We start from the raw sequence: 17,137 nt of genomic DNA on the forward strand, positions 1-17,137 counted from the left end.
GTAAGTTATAATTAAAGAACTGTGTTTTTACAGGTCATTGGTTGGACTAGGACTATTTTTCAAACTCTGATAACAATATGGCTGAGCAGCGTGGATGTCTGAACAACTCAGGCAATTTCTGCCATGTCTGTGGACAGTTCACAACAAAGACACAGCAGAGGAAAATAACATCCTTGGTAAAGAGTGCCTATCACAAGTATTTGGGAATAAAGCTTGGTGATCAAGATAAAAAGTGGCACCGCACATCACTTGTGTGTCATGTAACCCTCATCGCACACAGGGGCTGAACGGAAAGAGTAGACTGCCATTCACCATTACGAATGTATGGCGAGTACTAAGAGACCACAATACTGACTGGTATTTCTTCATGACAAATACCAAAGGTTTCTCCAGTAAACAAAAAGATAAACTTCTGTTTCCAGATATACCTTCTGCAATTATACCTGTGCTTCATGATGCCTGATTACCTATTCCTAATCCAATGGGAGGGTTGCTATTGGCCTCTGGCTGGGCAGCATCCCGGGACTACTATAGTGGCCACTATTACTACTCTGGCTAATATAGGAATACTTCTTACTGAGGCCATTGTGGGGGACACTGTTAGTACTGGGGCCAATGTTACTACTGAGGCCACTGTGGAGGACACTTACTACTGGCGCCACTGTGGGGTAAGTATTACTACTGGGGCTACTGTAGGAGTCACTATTGGGGGCTCATTCCCATGGACATAAGTATATTTGCACGACCCAAGGGGAAAAAAAAAAAAAAAAAATCACGCCTGCGTTTTTCCCCTGCTCTGGCGTGTTTTAGGTGCACAAATACACATGTAAAAAAAGAACATAGACAGGCTCATTGAAATGGCTTAATGCAGTGTGTAATACGCCCCAACACGGTCATGCTGTGTATTTTGTCATGCAATTGTACATTGTGTGAAAAAAAAAAATACGCTCATGTGAACAAACCCATTGAAATCAATGGGTTCTATCTTCATATTATGCCCACAGGACATCTCAGTCATTGAAGACAGTTACAAAGGGAAGTACAATCCAAATATGATGGGCGACTTTTGCTGATTCTTACAGAAGGAAAGTAATGTTTCTTACAGGAGGAAGTCAAGATCCTGGCATCATTTTCCACTAAAAACAGTTAAATACTAATATTACGGCACGTCCAAAGTGTTATCATTGTAAACAAAGGGAGGAAATGGTTCATAACTTGTAAGTGAGACGCGCTGCTAGCATTCAATGTTACCGGTGGGATCAGCAGGCTTTAATTTTATAGAAACATGTCAATTACTCTGTTATGAACATTTTAAAAAAATTGTTGCAGTGTAATTGTTCCGTGTAAAAGGGCCTTTATAGTGGACTAAGTTGACTTTGCTCACTTATCCAGTGGAAACAGAATAACCAAAAGGAACTCATTGCAAGCAACAACTTTTAGTCCCTTTGAAGGAAGAAAAATAAATTAAAAAGGCGACCACTAGACCTTATGGAACTTTTCCATTATAGGCGACATTAAGCTGCTGCCATACTTCCATCACCATGAATTAAGTCTAACAATTCCACATTACCTGGACAAAGCAATGAGTAATCCCAAAACACAACTCACTAGCAGAAGGTGTAATATATAAAGCCGACCACACATCAGTTAAATGGAATCTTCTCAAAAATATTAGTTTTTAGCTCCCATAAGACAATTCTGATTCAGCTTTCTATTAATTTCTAGGAGGATGGGCACAACGCAGAGTTCTATGAACTGACAACTGGCTGTTACTGGTTGGTCCCTACAAAATCTGACTCAGCCCTGATTGGATAATGACTGGGTAGGGACTCACCCCAACTGCTAACAGCTATACCTGCCATGGTCAAGGGGAATGGCAACACCCAGCTGTCCGGTAATTCAAGCATTTCTAAGAGGAATAATAATTCTAAGAGTTGAACAAAAATGATCTCATGAGAAATACAAGTATTTACTAAAATAGTCACGTCACTAGGGGGCGACATTCCTTTAAATCACACTGTAAACGATCTGCATGTACATTACAAAAAAAAAAGGGAAACAAAAAATAAAGTCTTAGTGATATCGCAAGAACCACCCAGCAAAAAAAAAAAAATCAATCAAACAAAAAAAAAATTTTTTTATCCTTGCCCCCCTCAAATCGATTGACTGTCACACTCCTGAGATCTCCGGGTATCACAGTAAATTCCCTGCAGTGCAGCCCTGTCTAATGCATACCAGAAACCACATTGAAGTTATATTTCCAGCAAACCCAAGAGCATTAGCATACCATCACATGACCAACTACAGCTTGTATCAATCTTTGCAACACTGCCATTACATCTGTATGCTATATTCACCTAAATAAGCTACGCATTATAAGTATTACAGTCAGGATGAGCTGTGGTCTCCTCTATTATAACTGTATGACAGGAGCTGTGCAATCATCACCAATAACTGTGATAGGAGGCAGTTTCCGTGCTATGGGCGCCAGATATTCTATCAATCCCCTCATGTAACAGCATGACACAGACTGCGTAACAGATTAGAGACTTTATACACAGATCTGTGCTGGTCAGAACCGAGAAAACATGACCATCTGAGGAGAAAGTTTTGGAAAGAAAGGAATTGACTACCCCAGGTAACACTAGCCCACTTACTATATACTGGGAGATAGCTACTTAATGCATGGGAAAAAATAGCCCCTTTAAAAGGAAACAAAACAATATTGTATGGAGCATTTTACAATGTACTGTCAGTATATGTATTATATGACATTTTATCTTGTAAGCTTCAATAAACAGAACTCCGTGCCCAAATAGGTACAAATGGTTCTTGCCTAGTAGAACCTAACCAAAACATCCATAGAATAATATTTAGTCCAATAAGAACCCTTTCACACAGACATATATAGATGCTGTCACACATCAGAATAATCTGCAAGATGCTGCAGAACCTCTTGATGTCTGCAAGAATGAAATAAAGCAGGCGCCACTTAATATTTAATGGGAGGTGCAGCTCCTGTGTCAAAACAATGCCAACTGCAAGAGTGAGTGACACAGCATGTTACATGCACACGCCATAGGATGCCCAAATGCGGAGTGTGATGCACAACTGCCAGCAGATTTAAGCCACTGCAAACCCCCCAGCATATTGCTGAATATTCCGGTGGTGTACTCATTGCCTGCACAACACATACTTTTACTTGAATTACTCTTGCTTCTCCAGCCAGCACTACACACACAAAAAAGTGAAAAAAAATACAATATATAATAATGCCCCCCATATTTATATTATCTCCCCATCTACAAAGAATGTCAATTAATATACTCGACACTACATTCCAGAGACTGCAAATCATTTAAAATTAAGTTTCAGGATCCATAAAAAAATAAATAAATAAAAAATATTATAATTTATTGTTTTCCATTGTAGCAAAAAGGCAGAACTCTTAACCCCTTCATGACCAGCCTATCGCGTTTTTACATCCTGTAGCGTAAGGATGTGCATGAAGGGTGATCTCCCTCCATACAATGCAGGGGCTGGCTGTTTCTTACAGCCGACACCTGCCATCAACAGCTCCGATTAGCCGCGTGGCTGATCGGAGCCATTAACCCTTTAAATGCGGTTGTCAATTATGACGTGCCCTCCCCCCCTCCGATGAGAGCGCAGGAAGCCGTGTGGGTCTCATGGCAGCCGGGGGCCTTCTGAAAGGCCCCAGGGCTATCATGGCAGAATGCCTATCAAGTCATTCCCATGGGGTTGCTTAACCCCTTAATGACATGGCCTATTTTGGCGTTGAGGACCAAGCGATTTTTTGGTATTTTTCCATCTCCATTTTTCAAAAGCCATAACTTTTTTATTTTTCCGTGGACGCGGCCGTATAAGGGCTTGTTTTTTGCGTGGCGATCTGTAGTTTTTATCGGTGCCACTTTTGGGTATATAGACAATATCGTAAATTTTTTTTAATGATAACAGGGAGAGAAAACGCATCAATTCTGCCATAGGTTTTTTTTTTGTTTTTTTTTTACAGCGTTAATCATGCAGCATAAATGACACACTAAATGTTTTCTGCGGATCGGTACGGTAACAACGATACCAAAATTGTTATATTTTTTTTAGGTTTTTACACTTTTTTGCAATAAAACCCCCTTTTTTTGGAAATCTTTTTTTTTCTCTATAGCTGCATTCAAAGTCATGTAACTTTTTTATTTTTCTATGTACGGAGCTCTTTAAGGGCTTATTTTTGCGAGACGAGCTGTAGTTTTTATTGCTACCATTTTGGGAAATGTACAGCTTTTTTAATCACTTTTATTGCATTTTTGGTGAGGCAAAATGCTAAAAATTAGCATTTTGCCTCTGTTTTTTAGCGTTTTTTTTTACGCTTTTTGTCGTACAAAATAAAAAGCATGTTCAACTTTTTGTACACGTCGTTACGGACGCGTCAATACCCAATATGTGGGGTTTTAGTTTTTTTTCCCTTTTTTTATGCTAATATTAGAAAAAGCATAAAAAAGGGGTTTTTTACATTTTTTTTTTACACTTTTTTCTTTTCTTTTTTTTATACTATTTGAGTCCCTCTGAGGGACTTACATCACTGTGCCTATGATCGCTGTCATAAGGCATGGCAAAGCTACTGCTCTGCCATGCCTTATCGCTTGTACAGCGATTATAGGCACAGGCAATACAGGACGCCAGTGTCTGGCGTCCTGTTGCCATGGTGACAGGCCGGGCTCTCGCGATAACATCGCGAGTTCCGGCCGGAGACACACAGGGATCGCGATCCCTCTGTGAACTCTTTCCCTGCCGCGATCTACTTAGATCGCGGCAGGGAAGGGGTTAACAGCGGCAGGTGCATCTCCGATGTCCCCCCGCTGTTGGAGCGGGACGCCGGCTGTGACTGACAGCCGGCTCCCGCTGCGGGATAGCGCGGGATCTTATGTGATCCCGTGCTATCTCCAGGACGTACCAGGTACGTCATGTTGCGGGAAGTACCAGGCTGCCATGACGTACCAGGTACGTCCAGGAGCGGGAAGGGGTTAAAGGGGTTGTCTCGCAGCAAACCTCAAAATTTTACCTTACCCCATTCCCCCTGTCACCCCCCTGGCATAAAATAGCAAAGTAAAGCGGTTTTTAAGCCGCTTGCTACTTACCGATCCGACGAAATAAAGACTTTAAAAAAATCTTCTCCCAAGGTGGCCGCCGGTCCTTTCCCAGGGATGCACTGCGGTTTTCTCCCATAGTGCACCGCGGGCCTTCTCCCATGGTGCACCATGGGCTCTGTGCGTTCCATTGCCGATTCCAGCCTCCTGATTGGCTGGAATCGGCCCACGTGACGGGGCGGAGCTACGCGATGACGCGTAGAAGGGGGCGAGCCAGAACGCCGCTCGTGCCTGGACCGAGCAGATGGGGAGAAGACCGCACAGCGCAAGCTCGTCTAAAAAAGCAAGAAGACATCAGAATTAGACGGATCCATGGCGACGGGGACGCCAGCAACGGAGCAGGTAAGTGAATAACTTCTGTATGGCTCATATTTAATGCACGATGTATATTACAAAGTGCATTAATATGGCCATACAGAAGTGTATAGACCCACTTGCTGCCGTGAGACAACCCCTTTAGGCCTCATGTCCACGGGGAAAATAAGAATTAAAATCCGCAGCGGATTTTAACTCTTCTCCCGCGCGCGGATTCGCACCCCATAGGGATGCACTGACCACCCGCGGGGTAGATAAATACCTGCGGATCGTCAATAAAAGTGATTTAAAAAAAAAAAAATGGAGCATGAAAAAATCTGGACCATGCTCCATTTTCATGCAGGTCTCCCGCGGGGACGGCTCCCGCGGGCTTCTATTGAAGCCTATGGAAGCCGTCCGGATCCGCGGGACACAAAAATCATATTTTACTTACACGCTCCGGTTCTTCTCTTCGGCGCCGCGCCATCCTCTCTGTCGCGGCCGGATCATTTTGCTTCGGCCCGGCGCATGCGCGGGGCACGTCACCGACGTCATCATGCACATCCGCCGAGCCGAAGAATGAAGTTCCGGCCGCGACGAGAGATGACGCCGCCGCGAAGAGAAGAAACGGAGCGGATGGGAGGTGAGTTTATTCTCATTTATTTGTATTTTCAGCGCTCATGTCCGCGGGGCAGGAGGGACCCGCTGCAGATTCTACATGTAGAATCCGTAGCGGGCCCGATTTTCCCCGTGGACATGAGGCCTTAATAGAATGCCTGCCCGATCACAGTATGATGTAATGCTTTTGCTTTACATTATACTGCAGGAGCGATCAAAGCATTGCAAGTTGTTGTCCCCTTTGGGGGCTTAAAAAAATAAATAAATAAAAATTAGATCAATAAAAGCTTTACTATTTAAAAAAAAACAAAAAACAAACAAAAAAACACCTTTTGCCACATTGTGAAAAGAACTTAAATAAAACAAAATTACATATTTGATATCGCTGCGTCCGTAAAAGTCCGATCTATCAAAGTAACGCATTATTTACCGCCGCATGATTATCAGCAAAAAAACCACAACTGAATTTTGTCACCTTGTCTCCAAGAAAAGAATGCAATACACAGCGTTCAAAAAGTCGTATGTATTCCAAAATGGTACCAACGCAAACTATAGGATTTCCCACAAAAAATGAGCCCTCGCACAACTAGGTCAACGGAAAAATAAAAAGCTATTGTGCGCAGAAGATAGCAGCAAATAAATAAATTAAATATCTTTGAAAAAATACAAGTAGTGCAGCAAAAAAGCAAGCCAAAGAAAAGTTATGAGTTTGGTATTGTAGTAATCGTACTGACCCATAGAATAAAGTGATGTCATTTTTGTTGCAGTTTGTGCGCCGTAGCAACAAGACAACTAAAGAAAGCAGAATTTAATTTTTCTCCCCATTTTTCTCCACTTGAAGTTTTTCAGTACATTATATGGTACATAAAATAGTACCATTAAAAACTACAACTCGTCCCGCTAAAAACAAGCCCTGATACAGCTAGACTGATGGATAAATAAAAGTTGCAATTTTTTTAAAGGAGGGGGGGGGGGGGGGGGGGGAAACAAAAGCTTGGTCACTAAGCGGTTAATGAACAAGATTCTGCTAAATGTACTTTTAATAAAGCCTTCTGTGTACATGTATGTGGGTGATGTACTAGACTGAGTATTATAGTCACACAGGAATCTCCATTACCTGAGACGGAACACGTTGTACTCTGGGAGATGAATCATCCTCATTAAGCCAATAGTTTTATACACAAGCCCACGCTAATCTACAGGGGAACACTGCTAAGTGCCACAAACACGTTCTTTTTCAATGCTTTTCAGCTGTCCACTACACGTGTTGTGAAGGATATAATACACCCGGGTATTTAAGAAAGCAAGGAAAATATATGCAATATAAAAGGGCAAATACACAAAGTAGTAATGTCTACACAGCAGAGGAATACTAAGTCTGTGGGTGCAAAGTAAGGTTTGTCCTATAGAAAGCCAAATGGTGAAGCAATCCATGCAAACAGAAAACCACAGCACGTGTTAGATGTCTTTCAGAAGCCAGGAAGGAGGCGAAAAGGAAAAAAATGTGGCATGCTCCATAATATAGTAAGTTACAAAAGCCCAATAAAACGTCCATGGAATGCTGTAGTAGCGCTGTATTACCCATATGATGAGCTCCTTGTACCTTACAAAGACAAGCAAGCATATATTTGACAGCTGCCTTGCTACAGCCATCAGGAGAGCTTTAAACTAGAACCATTTTAAGCATTCCAAGGGAGGAGCAGGGACTATTACACCCACAGAGGATAGTACCTGTATAGTCGGTGTCAAAACATTGGCTTTTGAAGGAAACCCTGGAATTTTGGATCTGAAGAGCAGGAAATTCTATGGTGTAGCCCGTTGAGATGAACTCCCAAATCAGGGGGAAAATCGCAAGATAGGTCTCCTGGAACACGGCAAGACGCCCTCCCATCCCGGAAAGATTGGGTGGAGGGGGGCGCTCTTCATGCTGAGGATTTGGTGGATTCAGACTTGGAAGAGTGAGGCCAGGGATGTCAGGAAGGGTGTGATTTAAGAGAGGGCTTTCAGTTTAGGTCCAGTAAAGATTTCTTGTTAGCCAAGGTCCTGGGGCTAGAGCAGTGAAAGGAATGAAACGCAGGCCTTTTCTTTTGCGTAGATTTAGCACGACTGGATTTGTTTCGTGGTAAATGAGAACGCTCCCCCGTGGCTTCAGAAATAATCTTATCCAGTCTGATGCCAAAGAGGCCAACACAAGAAAGGAGTGTTAATGACTACTTAGAAGATGCGTCTGCAGCCCAGAACCAAAGATGCTGTCGTGTGAGCCAATCTGGCTGTATCTAGGGAAGCATCAAGGATAAAAAAAAAGGGTTCTGCCTAGTCTATCTGCTGCACAATGTCTGCCAAGTCTTCTAGAGGAGACAGAAAGAATGCCGCAAGATAGCTGCTTACCCCATTAAGTAGTGGCCCTACTGGCCAAGGTAGAGGCAAACACAGGTCCAAGTGCTGAACTCACTGCCTCAAAGGGAAACTTTGGCTAGGGATTCAAATTTTTTGTCCCGTGTGTCCATATCGGATGAGGCATAAGCCATAGGCAGGGTGTGTGGTTTGACAAACAGGATACTGGGGGTTCCCAAACTGGTAAAAGGGGACCATTTTTTAACCAAGTCTTTTGAGAAAGGGTACATGATATCTAAACTCCTGGCATCAGCAATCACATCCTAGGCACCATGATTAGAGATGAGCTAATATACTCGCTAAGGCACATTACTCGAGCGAGTAGTGCCTTAGCAGAGTATCTCCCCGCTCGTCTCTAAAGATTCGGAGGCCGGCGGGGGAGAGCGGGGAGGAACGGAGGGGAGATCTCCCTCTCTCCCGCCCGCAACTCACCTGTCACCCGCGCCGGCCCCCGAATCTTTAGAGACGAGCGGGGAGATACTCGGCTAAGGCACTACTCGATTGAGTAATGTGCCTTAGTGAGTATACTCGCTCATCTCTAACCATGATGCCAGGAGTTCAGATGTCATGTACCCTATGTGGATGTTTTGAAGCAACCCATTAACACCCCACAATTGTGTCACTGAGAGGGTTGCAATTGGATCTCTTTAACCCCTTAACGCTTCATGACATAATTATGTCACACATATTCAGGGTTTGTATGGAGCGGGATCAGGGGTCGGTACTGCTCCATACAATGCAGATGTCGCCAGTCTTTCACAGCTCTTAACCCTTCAAATACGCTCGACAATTGTGACCATGGCATACCAATGCCCCAATCAGAATTTGGGGGTTCTAAAAATTCATATCCAGCAGATGTCACCTACAAAAGCATTCTAAAATCCAGATTTGAGTTAATCCCACTGTATCAAATTAGCCTTATAGGAAATCTTCAATATAAAAAAGGTCGTCAATATGTGCAAGTACTATCTTTTTGCTTTAAAAACAGTTACTATCTTTAATGCACTTTCTATAATGGAAATCTATGAATAGTCCAAAGGGCAATATATTGAACTCAGATAAGCAAAAAGTACCTATGGGGTTTTGAGCCCAATATAGCGGATATCATACAATAGGGTTGCTCTATAAAAACCCAACAACAGTCCACTTGCACATATCACTCACACTGCTAAAATACAGAATAAATCCAAGCCAAAAAAAAAAAAAGAACAATAAAGGGGACCCTGTTGCCCATGCAACATACTGGGCACACGGAACCTTACCTTTTGTTCAGCACCATGTTACCCAGCTTTAAGTCTCTGTGCACGATGTTCTTCTGCAGAAATTAAAAAAAGCATTTTTTTACTGCAGTCCATAAAATATCAAGTTGCTAGCTGTACACAACACAGCTGCTCAAGTAACAGCTGATAAAGATGTGGATATTATACTATATACAGGAACTTTAATGTCAGAACAGGATCAAATGGAGACATTTCTTTACATGTTTTAACTGAGACCAGCATTTATTTAGTACCTTGTGTAAAGCTTCCACTACTCGGACAACATCGTAGAATATGACCACCGTTTCTCTCTCCCCTAGCCTCTTCTCCTTTATAACGTAATGCTGTAGATTAATTAAGTCTGCAGTCTTGTCACTAAAGTCATGGGCGCAGAGGCAATCCAGGACAAGGCATATGCGCTTCCGCATTTTCCTTACTAACTTATTGGCATCCATGTCTTCAGCAATTTCACATGTTCGATCCTAAGGAGATAAGAGGTCAGAAAAAGGGAAACATTGTAACAACTTGTGAGGATTCAAATCCAAGACAGAACAGTTCCAGCACTACTAAGGCCTCATGTTCACGGGCGGATCGGATTCTGCATGTGGAAGGCCGCAGCAGAATCTGATGCTGCCCGCGGGACAAGGACACTGCTTACTCGTCCGGGGTTTTTTTTGTTTTTTTTAAACACTCCTGCCTTTGCGTGGAATCCTTGGCCCGTCTGCAATTCAATTGCAGACAGGCTGCGGGTTGAACGGATGGAAGCCTTCCGTGTGGGAACCGCCCTGAAATGGAGCATGCTGCGATTTGTTTTGCAAATAAAAAAGGTCCGCAAAACAAATCTGCATGCTTTAATTCAGCTGCAAATGCCCATGTTTCTCTATGGGCGGCTTGAACTGCGTGATTGTGCCCCGTGAGGATTATACAATTGAATTCTGCCCGCAGACATTGGGCCTAAGGAGTGTAAGAGGATGGAATCAGTCCATACAGATTGTGCTCCCTGAAAAGACAGACAATTCAACCAGAGCTCACATGAACACCAACACATTTAGGGCATCAGTAAGATACACACAACCACCAGATATAACTGGAAGATTATAAATGTCAACCCAGAGGAAAGGCAATTCCAACTTGTATCTGACTGGTCATTAAACCTCCTAAAAAGTGATACCGCTCAACATGCTTACAATTTTAGCGTCCTTTGTTTTAAGAATTTTTTTTGTTTTTGCTTTTCTTTTTATTTAAAAAAAAAAACAATCCTCTCCATAAAAAATTATTAACAAGTGGACAAGTTTCATCGGCAGTAGTAGGTTTATCCTGCAGTGTCACCCCCTTCTGCTAATCATGAAGCACAGAGCTCTTCAGACATGTACTGTCATTCCATTCTGATGTTTGCAGTGGAAGCTCAGCTCCAAGCAGCAAGGGTTTTGCAAGAGGCAAAATAAAAAAATCCAGAAATCTACCTTAGCCTTGATATTTAGCGGTGTCTGTATTTTAAAAGGGCAAATTTAAATTTTTTTCTTTTCTTTTTGACAAAACCCCTTTAACTGCAGCTTCTCTAATGCATAAAAAATCCCATCTTCTTTACACTCGTATGAAAGCTCATGTCTAAATGAATTTTAAAAAGCATCCATCTAATGTTACAATATGACACCAGGAATGGAGAGGTGCCACTACATTCTGGCTGGTATAGTTGCAGAGGCAGCCATACGATGCCCAATGAGTATTATGCATGGGTCCTATTAATTACAACAGAACCTGAGCACAAAGCTTGCTGGGCGAGGTACTGTTGACTCTGCAACTGAACAATTTACGAAGCAGTGGAGTCTCTCCGCACCCAATATCAGATCAGGTGGAGGAGTATAATCGAAGAGACATATTAAAAACCAGTTGTCTTGTCAAGACCAATGCAGCTGTGGAGTCTCAGGATTTCTGATGGTGGACACACAAGTCAATTGATCATCAGGCCACTTCAATTTAAAAAAGAGAACAGTCATAAAGGGCACATAAGATACTGTGAGATTCACAATACCTGAAAAAGACCATGATGATGGACCACTCCATCCTGATTGTGTAGTAGAGATAAGAGGGAATATTCCGTATGTAGCAACATTTTGCCTTGTCTCTCCTCCTGAGTCTCTCCCGATTTGTCTGGCCGGTCTTCCAAACTTAGTATCTAAAAGGATCAAGGAAGAGGAGGAAATGAAGTCAGGTGACAATTTACAGAAGGGATAAGCTAACTGTGCTGAGATCTGCACAATTCAAGGGTTATTCTTGAAAACCTGGTAGGCTTATGAAGGTCCTCACTATTCTTTGCTTTGGGGAAGAGTTTCATGTTTTAGTAATGAAAAAGAAAAAGTTAGTTAGCAGCTTTTTCACCATTCAGGGATGGTGAAGTCAGATAATCACAAGGTTACTCCAAACAGCTAAGCTACACTTCAGACTTTAGCTGCGAAGACACTGACAAATTACACAAACTCAATAGTCTCAAGAAATAGGCACTATACCATGTCAATTAGTATACAGCATGTAACATATATGTAAGGCCAAATGAAGACAATGTCCATCTAGCCTGTGGCAGAGCCAGAAACACTGTACTTGTTGGATGTAATACATTGACATTTCAAACAACTTGGGCTTATATGATAGTAGTGATCGTTTAGCCTCTCAGATAACACAGTCAAGGCTGTCTAGGTGACAGATTTCCTTTCAGTGTCATACTTTTAGCACTATAGGCTAAGCTAATTGACTGAAGTAGGTGACCTGTGGAGTCCGGGAACGCAAGTGCTAGGCCTACCTCCTAACTTTCAGCCCCGACATCAGTGTAGGGTGTGGGGGAGACAATGACAGGAAAGGCAAGTATAACACTTACATCCCTGGACTCCGAGGGTCACCTACTTCCAGCCCGTAAGCTTAGCTCATAGGAATAAAAGTGAGCGACATATTTTCCTGTAAAAACAGTTAAAAAGGGGATCTAACACAAAAAAGGGACTTCGGTTTTCCCGACTTTAATGCATCTATTGGAGGGGAGGGTTAAAACATAATTTGCATGGAATTCACATGCTCTATGAGCGTGTCCCACCAATACTACAGTATCCTCCTACTACTCTTCAATATACTATTAAAAGGGAATATGTTATTAGAAAAAGACACATAAAAAAAAACAAAAAAAAAAACACATTTTTGTGGTAAACATATTTAAGAATTTTTGGTGATTTTTCTTAAAATTTCGGTCTCAATCTGTATTTAAGAACTAATAATCCTCAAATGCTGCATTTGTCGCACTGACCACACAGCCCAACAATAGTCTGTCACTTCCTGATCTTTAGAGAAAACTTGGCAGCAGTCATCTCACCAACATCACAGGCAGGATTACACTGATAGGTAACACCAACAGAAGAGGAATATGCACTTACCTTAAGCTGATAGAAGTCATCTGTGCCATCCTTCCGTGCCAAGCACTGCACAATGCTGGGCACAGGAGAGTTGCCTAATCGTGGACCTTAAAAAGAAAAAGTAAACACATGAACTACACTGAACTCTCCCACAAGAGCAGCCTTGATCTCGAGAGGATTTCTATGATGGATGTTCAGTTTTTCTACACTTTTTGTAGGTTATCCTCTGAGGGGGCTAGCTCTGTAGAGGACGTCAACCTCTAGTAGAGTGCACAGAACCCCAGAAGACAGACCTTTTTGTAGTCTTAGCCCAGTGCAAAGTATTAAAACACAAAGCTTCTCAAGCAAGTTGACGACCTGCTTGGGGCTTGTTCACATCAGCACTAGGGGTCTAGGGAAAAACAGCAACTTATGGCTCCAGTGAGCTGGAGGGAGAGCGGAGACGTCTCTGCCTGTGACTGGATGCATCTTAAGTGGGGGAAGCCTTTGTCTCCAAATTATTATACATAACATGGCTGTATTATAAATTATATTCTTGTAAACCGGGTTGGGAATATATGAGTTATATTCTTGCATGAAGCAGGGCGGTATTACAACGCAGCTATTATAACTAATATTAGCAGTAAGGGTACATTCAGATGAAGCAGATTTTGGAGTGGATTTGGACTTGAATTTTGGTGCAGGTTTTCCGCTGTGGAAAATGTACAAAATTCCACAACTTGTGAATGTACCCTTAGGGCTCACACCCACTGGCGATATGACTTCCCTGCGAAGCAAGAGGGAGTGAAAATGCATGATTTTCAATGGTTTCATTCTCATTAGCAATGTTTTCACTGTAACCTTGCATCGCAAAGAATGTGCAATATCGCCCATTATTTTCAATGGGGCCGGCAGCAGCAGCACTGGCCCCATTGAAATCAATAGGAGAAGATCGCAAAGTAGCCTAGGAATCCCCCCGAGAGAGGAGAGGTGGAAGGGGGTGGGGGGCGCGGAGCTACAGGGGGATCACATAAGGACACATCTCCCCATATTTGGAGAAATCAGGGACGGGGCTAGTGGTTTTCCCCAAGAGTGGAGTGGGGAGAGGGACGGGGAGGGGGCTAGAGAGGTTATCATAGTGATCCCTCTCTAGCCAAGGGGGCGAGGCTAGCGGGTTCCACCCACTAACCACGCCTTCACAATTATTACTATAATAACCCCTCTAGCCCTGCCCCCTCTCCAAATATAGGGAGATATGTCAAATATATCTTGGGGAGATTTTTAGCCTGCAGTGCAATTTTCTCCTATTGATTTCAATAGGGCTGGTGCTGCTGCTGCCCCATTGAAAATAATGGGCGATATCGCACATTCTTCTTTGCAATGCGAGGTTAGAGAGAAAACATCGCTAATGAGAAGGAAACCATTGAAAATCATTGGTTTCATTATCATGCTTTTTCACTTGCATCGCAAGGATAACGAATCGCCAGTGGGTAAGAGCCCTTAGAAACATAAAAGTGGGAATCAGATGGAGGGGGAGGGTACGTCTCTCTATATAATTAAATCCTATTTACTGTAACATTTATTGTGCATGTATTAAAATCTGGTGACTAAATATTTTTGGGTTTTTCAGTTTAGCATCCAGGTAAATTTCTTTAGCCTAGAGCCCCGCTATTGATCCAAATCCAGTCGTAGTCATTGGAGTACCCGAGCGCCCATCACTATGGCTAGTCCTGCTGTACAGGTCTGAATAAACCTTGGCTTTTACAACAACGTTCCTCGCACTCACCCAGGATGAACGGGCCAGCCCTCTTGGCATTACTTCCAGAGATACTGCTGCAGAGCGCCTTGGACCTGGCAGATGTCTCCCCAGAATCCCTTTCAGATGCTCTTCTCTTCATCCTCTATCTAGACAGGAAAGCATGAAGAACGGTTACAGGAGGTGATCAGCTGCTGCTCTTACTCATCTGCATGCCTTTTCCTGCCGCTTCTCCTCTCTCCTCCTACTGATTTTACAGTCCTGAGCAGACATTGCTCCATCTGCCTTCACAGGGAAATGAGCAGGTCATCCACATCCAACAGATGACCAGGCTTAATTACTGTTATGGGGTAACTAACGAGGTCTACAAACTGCAGCCCACCTGCTACCATGAAACCCCAAACCACGTGTCTATACTAGTTCCATTACTCCATCACCAGGAGGAATGCCGTATGTCACCACAGACCATGCAAGAACGCTGGTCCCTATAGTTACTATGATGACATTATTACATAACGTCCCACAGAGGACATCCAGATGCCAGCAGCCACATGTTGCATCAGTAGGAGCGCAGCAGTCACATCCTCACACGTCCCCAAGGGCACCATCCTGTAATTCTAGTCACAATTACACCACTAGTGACAATGCCCTGCCAGCGTGTGCCATGTGTCCAGAACACCGTTACTGTCCATTAGCCTGCGTTGTATAATGTCATTCTCTAACATAACACCCTGACTAGGCCGCCTGCACACGGGCAAGACGGATTCCGCATGAAGGACCAGCAGCACAATGCGGCTCTGATTACGGCTGGGGACCTGCGTACCTTTTCCGTATTGCGGATGACTGCGGACGCAATATATGTTTTTCACTGCAGGTACCCGCAGTATCAACTGCGGATGGATTGCGGGTTGGATGACTTCCAATTGACTTCAATAACAGAACAAAAATAGAACATGCTGCTATTTTAAATCTACTTGCAGAAATCGCAATCGTTATCTGCTCGTCTGAGCGGACATGTGAATGTTTCATTTTTTTTTTTTTTTTTTTTATATATAAAAGGTGTGGAATACCGTGGATCGTCTGCACGGGTGACTATCACAGCTTCCGCAATTGAAAGCACCGGCCTTACAGATTTTAGACAGCAGTAAAGTTTAAAAAAAAATAGAAGTGAAACAGCTCCACAGACAGTTGTGGTTCTGCTTCAGGGGCAGAATTTATAGGCTAAGGTTCCAATTTAAAGGGTTTGTACCAAGATATCACCTATCCATAAAGGTCTATTTACACGCAAAAATTATGGCTCAAACGATGTTGTTTTGAACAATAATTGTTGCAAGTACATGCTACCATAGTTTACTTTTCGACCGAGCGATGGTTTTTAGGAGAGCATAAAATCCATTGTTTGGCCAGAGAGCTGATAGCAGGGACCGCACGCCGTGCTCTCCACAGGAGCGCCAATTACTTTGTAATCAGCTTGCAGCCCCGTGGCAAAACAAAGGAAATGTATGCAGAGAACAGACCACCTGCTGTTCTCTGCATACAGCTCCAGAGGCTTGTTTACATGCAAATGAAGGGACTAAGCTGCTAGTAGGCATTAGTGCCCATTAGCAGCTTAGGCAAAACGATCGCTAAAACTGTCACTCTATCTTTCAAACGAGTTTTGAGCGATCACCTTTGCGTGTAAATGGGCCTTAAGGTAGAAGACTGATGGGATCTCCTGTGGATACGAGTTAAGTTGAAATCTTGCTACAACCCCTTTACGGCTGTATTCTTGTGCTGTAAGGTGTCCACTTTTCTGTGCTTCCAAAATGGAGGGTAAAAATGAATTTGAAGGAGGAAGAATCAAAACCAAAACCCATGCATTTAACCGTTTGTGTGACGTGGGTAAGGGCTGCATATTTTCAGAGGTGAATAACGTAACAAGTTTTTCCTGTAAAAACTATGCAGCCAATAAAGTAAATCAGCAACATGTTTCACTGCATTTCAAAAGGCAAAAAAAGGGAAGACATAAGCAGCACAAAGCATAAACCCTGCCGAGCGAAAGTAAACGGGCTCACACAAGTGTGTGGCAAAACGCTGTGCGAGCTGGCGCCCTGCTGCGTATGGCAGCAATTTATCACTGCATCTCACGCACGCTGTCATGCACAGTCTTGATTTTAACTTCCCGCTTTCACCTGGCAACGTTGTGTATAATAAATGCAGCACATATGCCATGTAATTGTGTATTATGTAGTTTATTACGCGCCTACATGCAGCGTTCTTTAGGAGTATATTATACACAAGTGT

The 17,137-nt window shown here is 43.0% G+C and overlaps 1 protein-coding gene across 1 annotated transcript in view; it reads right to left on the reverse strand.

Moving 5' to 3' along the window:
* Positions 1–17,137, reverse strand: part of STK40 (serine/threonine kinase 40) — a 55,709-nt gene that overhangs the window by 19,060 nt on the left and 19,512 nt on the right. The window contains exons 2-6 of the mRNA XM_066574948.1: positions 14,885–15,003; positions 13,141–13,226; positions 11,757–11,900; positions 9,979–10,206; positions 9,728–9,780 (exon numbers count right to left, since the gene is read on the reverse strand). Of these exons, the coding sequence (XP_066431045.1) occupies positions 9,728–9,780; positions 9,979–10,206; positions 11,757–11,900; positions 13,141–13,226; positions 14,885–14,996 (623 nt within the window). The 5' untranslated portion in view covers positions 14,997–15,003. The remainder of the gene's footprint in view (positions 1–9,727; positions 9,781–9,978; positions 10,207–11,756; positions 11,901–13,140; positions 13,227–14,884; positions 15,004–17,137) is intronic.

The sequence above is a fragment of the Eleutherodactylus coqui genome, chromosome 1 (assembly GCF_035609145.1).
Source record: "Eleutherodactylus coqui strain aEleCoq1 chromosome 1, aEleCoq1.hap1, whole genome shotgun sequence".
Taxonomy (NCBI): Eukaryota; Metazoa; Chordata; class Amphibia; order Anura; family Eleutherodactylidae; genus Eleutherodactylus; species Eleutherodactylus coqui.